This window comes from Sinocyclocheilus rhinocerous, unplaced genomic scaffold (assembly GCF_001515625.1).
Source record: "Sinocyclocheilus rhinocerous isolate Xijiao unplaced genomic scaffold, SAMN03320098_v1.1 scaffold1243, whole genome shotgun sequence".
Lineage (NCBI taxonomy): Eukaryota > Metazoa > Chordata > Actinopteri > Cypriniformes > Cyprinidae > Sinocyclocheilus > Sinocyclocheilus rhinocerous.
The window spans coordinates 824460-831661 of record NW_015626033.1 but is presented as its reverse complement, the minus strand read 5'-3'; the positions used below and the strand labels follow the sequence as shown (position 1 = coordinate 831661).

The window sequence follows — 7202 nt, the reverse complement described above, 5'->3', positions numbered from 1 at the left end:
TCACAGTTGTAAACACGACGGCTTTCTTCTTTCGTGAGGGGGTTTGGCGCCACGGCATCTTTGTTTCCAGGCGGAACGTTAAAGAACGCGACACACATGTCTCCCGGAAATCCTGTATAATTCAACCAATCCGATGACCACTTAAAAACTCCTGAAGTGTTTCCACTTTTGTGTGCCATATGCATCAGACGTTCATCCAAAGGTCCGTGGGCGTGACGTCTGAAACTGAGACTACTATGGGACTGACTCCCTTTTGGAGCCAGCCTCTAGCGGCCAGTCGATGAATTGCAGTTTTAGTCACTTCCGTGTTGGTTTCACATTTTGGTGTTGGTGTTACATTTCAGGTGAGGCGAGGCGCATCTCAAACAAGCCTAGCGACTGCAGGAGCGCTGATGACAACACAGCTGTTTTATGATTGGCCAAATTCACCACCTGACAACAATGACGTGTGTTTCTAACATCTTCAATTCCAATATTGCTCACAAATCTGTTTTTATAACAGTAAAAGCATTTTTAGTGTAGTCGCACTGTTATATTGAATCATGTTTATCAATAAAACACTGATAAAAGCCTATAAATCCCCACTTTATTGGTATTTAAATAGTATATGTTAATGTTGAACTTTATTCATGAACAGATGGCGCTGTATTAAGCAGTATATAAAAAGTGTTTCTGTTGCTCATGAAAACGTTTCTGAAACGTCTGTGTATTTGACAAATATTGCATTTAATTCACTTCATCTGTGATATGAGTATACAAACACAGCGCGAGCGTCATTACTGGGAGCAGAAAGTGTCCGACTTGACGTCTCCGCTTTCAATTTCGCCCCAGACGGCAAGCAGCTACTCTCGCCGATCGGTCCTCGCAGCGCTGCATGAAGTCGAACGCACCTATTGTTGTCGGTTCAAAATGAGCGGAGTCTGCTGGGTTTTTATCTTGCTTTTTTATTTTACTGCATTCAGACTTCAAAAGAATAGCAGGCTAACATATGTGGAAATAAATATCCTTATATTATCCTTAGAGTAACGCATATTAATTCAAAATTATAGTGAAAATTATAGTAACATATTAATAATATTCTCATTGCAGAGAAACAGAGACTAAACAAACAGAGAAACATAGAAACAAAAAGCAAAAGAATAAAGCAAAATAAATAAAAAAAATTAAAAAATATATTTTTTATTTATTTTGCTTTTTTCTTCTATGTTAGCCTTTTGTTTCTGTTGTAATTAATAACATAGTCATGTATATATACACACATACATGAATGTTATTAATGAATATTATATTAATAATTAGTGTATATATACTGTATAAATTATTAATATAATATAAATTATTAATATAATATAAATTATATTATATATGGGATAAATAGGGATAGCTCAATTTAAACATTTCATAATTTTTGGACACTTCACAGTTGTGTGTAAATTAATGAATTAATGTAGTTTTGTTTTTATGTTGTTAAATAATAATAATAGTGATGATGATGATGATTTTGCACAATAATATTTCTGAATCAGTAAATACACTGTCTGTTTTAAGGTATTTCAACAGCAAGAACCGACGCAAGAAATGCATACTTGTGCATGCGTTCATGCGTCGGTACGTGTGAGTAAGGTCTGGTATTCGATGAGTTCAGTCTTGGCCACTGATCTATAATAGAGAAAAATTTAGAAAATAGATAGTCATTATAAATAGATCAGTGGTCTTGGCTTATTCATTTTCATCATCTTCTTCTGTTTCCCTCAGCATCTTCTCTTCTCTCTAAGGGCTCACCACGGAAACAGCTTAAGCTCCCTCGCTCCCGTGTTACCATGGCAACAGGCTGATCTGTGCTGATCCAGATTGTCTCAGGATTGCAATGTAATGTAGAGCGTTATTGTTTTAATGTTTTAATATCACCACATTAAAAACACCAACCTGTTCACACGAAGACACACTTTAGCACTACTGTGATCTGTAGTTAATGTTCTTATGAAGTTTTTCAATGATAAAAACCCAAAGCTGTGTTACATAAACCGGCGGTCTCTCTCGCCCTCTGCAGGTGATTTACGGCAGCGCTGCCGTAAAGGCGTTGACCTCTTTTTCTAACATTCCAGAACCTTCAGTTTCAGTCACCACACAATGACTGGAATATGTGTTAAAATGCAATTCACAACATTAGACTTACATATTGCCTATCAATTATAAAACATCTTCGTCAGTTTATATGTAGCTGCCTGTAATTTTGTAATATAAGAAATTAATGAATAAAGGAAGCAATATAGCAAATTAATATTTAATCAACTGCTGTTCCTTCAGACAAAATGAAGAAAAGCACTTCATAATGCTTGACGCATCATACGTGCACTGTCCCCATTTTATAACAAAAAACTGTTTACAACAAGAGAGTCTGCTTCTCTAGAAAGAACCACTTGATCCAAAACAGTTCATATGTTCTAATGTTCATTCCTCCCACTGCTGTCACAAATTCATGTCACTCGGGTTCACGTAAACACTGAGAGACAGACTAACTCCTGAGATGAGCATGTTAAGAGCTGTGTTCTGGTTCTGGAGTCAACAGTTTCATAAACAACACATACTCCTGCTATGAATGTACAAATAAAGAATTCCAGTTTTATTAATGGGCCTACAGAAGATTTATTATGAGCAACAGCAGTACGTTTCCATTTAAATGTTGTTTAAATGTGCAACCTTAAAGGGTTTTAAAAAATAATGACATCAGATCTGCAATATCTTTTGGGTCAGTGTACACCATTGATTGAGCTTTTTTGCTTTTTCTTTGTTATTTTGAAGTTACGTAAATAAGCCACAGAGCAGTTGTTTAAACCCACCACTAGAGGGAGATTATCCCCTTAATTCAGCCTCGATCGACCCTAGAAAAGAGTGGATCTGCCTGTGGCTGTGTGGCTGTGTGGCTGTGTGCCTGGCGAGTCAATTTCACAAGCAGCATGTTTGTGCGAAGGAACTTCTCAATGAAACTGATTTCATACCAGCTTTCAAGGGACCATGATGCACTCTCAGAAAAAAGGTACAAAAGCAGTCACTGGGACAGTACCCTTTCAAAAGGTACAAAAATGCACCATTTAGGTACTAATATGTACACTTTAGAAACAATAAGGGTACCTTTAAGGGTCTAAAATGCAACTTTTTGAGATAAATAAGGTACAAAGGTGTACCTTTTGAAAGGGTACCATTCCAAGTGACAGCTTTTGTACCTTTTTTTCTGAGAGTGTGTAATGATGTTTAATGATCTAAAATAAATTCTTGTGAGCTTTTGTGATAAAAAACTAAAAAACAAAAAGCATTTAATGACTAAATGGTAAATTTATTGCCAGAAATTCGAATATTTATGAATTCATTTACTCCATCGAATCATAAACCTATGCTGCTTTCAAAATAATAACAGATGAAGGCATCTTAGACAGGATGTTACACAAATACTGGATGTTCTTTAATGCCTTACGTAAAGGCTGTTGATTGTGTTTTTTGGACATAGTCATTGTCTCTCAGACTCTCCACCATCGATTCAAATTAGTCTTTGCAACATAAGCAGGCTTTTCTAATTAAACTTTTATGGAAAACACCAGCTGTGACAATAATCTGCTCAGCACTGCTTCCTCTGAGCATTGTAGAATTATGAATTGGCATGACTACGCATTCAAAGAACAGATGATAAAGAATGAGAACAGTGAGCTGAGTTACAAAGCAAATCCAGGAAACTTTAAGGAAAATTTACAAAGCAATTTCAGGAAAATTTCAATGAATATTTTGGATTCAATACAATAAAAATTAAGGTTCGTTTTGATTATATATTACAGAAATGGTCTCTTGTAAATCATACTGTGTTTCTGATTGATTCAGACTGTAATTCGCTGTTTTGAAATATAAGTTATTATCTGTGCCATACTGTATGTGTTTAATTCACTATAAGAGACGACTCATAAGAGTCCTTTGTTTGTGAATCTGAACTAGTACACAACCCAACAGAAATACATTTCTTGCCATTATTTTGTGGTTCATGTTTTTTATTGCATCACATTCAAAACAGACTGTGAACTCACATTCAACACTCAAGTGAAATATGACTTTTTCCTTTTGACTTTTGTCTGGCATGACACTTTTGCAAAAGGAAAAAGATTATGCTAATTAAATTATACTATTAATACATCAATTCTGAATGATCTACATAAGTAAACTACTGATTAAGTAAACTCGTGTTGCTTTTAAGCTACTATGATCATAACATCTATTTAAAATTGTTTTTGTTTTGAATGTGTTTTGAGATGCCATTTGGTGATAAACAGTACTCCCACATCATCACATCATCACTTCATGACACTCACCACGTCTCATCACAGCTGTCAGGCAGTGGATGTTCTCTGCATCACAGTGCTAATGTTAGCTTGGTTCCAAACCTGCAATCATCTAGAACAGTGGTTCTCAAGCTTTTTGACTTCAAGGCCCCCACTATGTCCAACACAATATTTGAACGTCCCCCACATTGGCTATTAGAGATATTTCCTCTGGCATTTTGCTTGTTGCCACAGGGAATGTTAACATAGTAAGGTCATTAAACATTATTAGTTTTCAATTAAAAAATTAGTTATTGAAAGGGAAAAGAAATATGATGTCAGTATGCATTAGGATTTTTTGTGTTTTCAGCATATTCATTAAGCTTAATTGGAAGTTTGCTGAGCCTTGGTTGAGAACCACTGTCCTGAACTCTCTGGCTGATACTCTAAAAGCAGCCTTAGGATCTAAAATTAATTTTGTGTACTGACTAATTGAAAAAAGTTACTGTCCATAAATATTTCTTAAAACTGTATTATGCATTATTTTCATTTTAAAATGTCTTATTTAAAAAAATGTTTCACTAAACTAATCACTAAAGTGGCAAAGTATACCCATAGTGAGTTTTTACTTGAATTTTCTTTTTGGTGGCTTAATATGAAAAAACTCATATGAAATAAATGATGCCAAAAGAAAAAAAAACCTTAGGCATCCTAGATAAATTTTTACAATTTGATCTAAACCATTATGTTATAGTTCATACATTTAATTTACCCTCCATCTGCAATTTTGACTCACATTAATCAGTGAGTTTCTCTTATAAAAACTGTTATTGTAGTATTTACAATTATATTACTTATTACAATTTTTAATTAGCTTTTATTTTTATATTTTCACTTTTCATATTAAGTTTCAGTAATTTTAATATGCTTTTGTCATTTTTATTTTTTGTTTTTGTTCTAATTAGCTTAAGTTATTTTTTTTTCATCTAATATTTTATATTTTCTTTCTGTTATTTCAGCTTTATTTCAATTGACATGTTTTCTAATTAGTTATAGTTATCAAAAACAGTGCTGCTTGTAGGAAGAATAACGCAATGCCCCTTACCTTTCTGTCTGTTGATGCTTTGGAGGAACAGGGACAGATCAGCCTCTTTCTCTGTGGTGGAACTCACGATACTGCTTTTGCTTTTATTTTCCTTCTCCTGACTGGAATGCTGCTCTGGAGTCACTGTAGACGTTCCCATTACTGCAGGCCGGGGTTTGGTGGACCAGCTGTCCTCTGGTTGTGGCTTGGGCCTCTCAAAAGGTACGACTTTCTCTTTTTCCTTCTCTTTTTCTTTCTCTGTTTCTCTCAAGGTGCTAGCTGGGGGGTCGGTGAAGGGAGAGGCCATAGCGCAGGAAGTCGTAATGGGCTTAGAAGACGTGACGTCTGTGGTCAGGGGAGAAGATATTTCTGGAGGTTTTGGGGCAGAATATTCTTGCTCCCTCTTGGGACTTTCCTCAGAAGCTGATTCGATTAGCAGGTCGCTGTCGAGCTCCGCCTCCCTTTCCTCTCTTAACAGACTGTAGAGTGGTGGGTTGCTGGATTGACCAAAGCCCCCCTTGGAACCCCCAGAGAGGTTAAATGGGTTACTAACACTGACCTTGTTGGTTTGTGGCTTGTCAAATGGGTTACTAGCTTTACCAGTGGCAGATGTGTAGCTGGTCTGCTCAAACGGGTTGCTTGCTTGACTGAATCCGCCTTTTGCGGGCGTGGTCTTAGATGTCAGATCATGTATTGGCGAATCAGGTTCGTCAGCCACTTGCTCAATTTCTGAATCTCCAGACTCATCTTCACTGCCTTGAAGGTCTTGAGCCCATGGGGACGAGGGTTTGGCTGAGCTCTTGATGTCCTGGGCTTCAGGAAGATTGGGGTGAGAGCTGATGCTGCTGGAATCTTGGGTGGAGCTCACAGACTTCATTCCTGCAGGCTGGAACAGCACATCAGACGGAGACTCTCGACCTGGAAAAGAGAAAAGTGACAGAAATGTTAGAATTCAAGAACAACTAAAATATGAGAGAAAGATTATAATACATAAGTATTAATAATATACTGAAATAAATGGCAAAATTTTAAATGATTAGGTGGTATTAGAGGCAAGATAATATCACGACTATAGATCAGTATTTTTCTGCCTGCAATAATCAGTTTACTTAACTAAATAAATAAAATAAAAATATTGATATAAATATCTATCTATCTATCTATCTATCTATCTGTCTGTCTGTCTGTTTGTTAGAAGTTATTAGAGACAATGTAATTACACTACAGATCAGTGTTATTCTGCTTCTAATACTCAGTTTACTTAATTAAATAAATACATAAAAAATATCTATATAAATAAATAAATATCCGAAATATAAAATTCAGAATTGAAGAAACATTTCTTTTGTAACTCATGACTGTGCATTTAAATCTATCGATTTATCTATCTATCTATCTATCTATCTATCTATCTATCTGTCTGTCTGTCTGTCTGGGCACCATACAGACTTTATTAAAGAATTTGAGTTAGTGCTGGCTGCAGATAAAGTCTTAATTGTTGGTGATTTTAATATCCATGATGATAATGATAAAAATGCATTGGGAGTCAGGTCCTACTCATTGTCGAAATCATACTCTAGATTTAATACTGTCACATGAATTGATGTTAACGGTGTTGAAATTCTGCATCAAAGCGGTGACATTTCAGATCATTATCTAGGCTTGTGTAAACTCCATATTATCTATCTATCTATCTATCTATCTATCTATCTATCTGTCTGTCTGTCTGTCTGGGCACCATACAGACTTTATTAAAGAATTTGAGTTAGTGCTGGCTGCAGATAAAGTCTTAATTGTTGGTGATTTTAATATCCATG

General features: G+C 35.6%; 1 protein-coding gene across 2 annotated transcripts in view; it reads right to left on the bottom strand.

Annotated features, from left to right (window-relative positions):
• The window catches only part of LOC107707153 (reticulon-1-A-like), a 32893-nt gene that overhangs the window by 16058 nt on the left and 9633 nt on the right, over positions 1-7202 (bottom strand). For both annotated transcript variants that reach the window (XM_016511073.1, XM_016511080.1), the window contains exon 3: positions 5407-6303. In XM_016511073.1, the coding sequence (XP_016366559.1) occupies positions 5407-6303 (897 nt within the window). The remainder of the gene's footprint in view (positions 1-5406; positions 6304-7202) is intronic.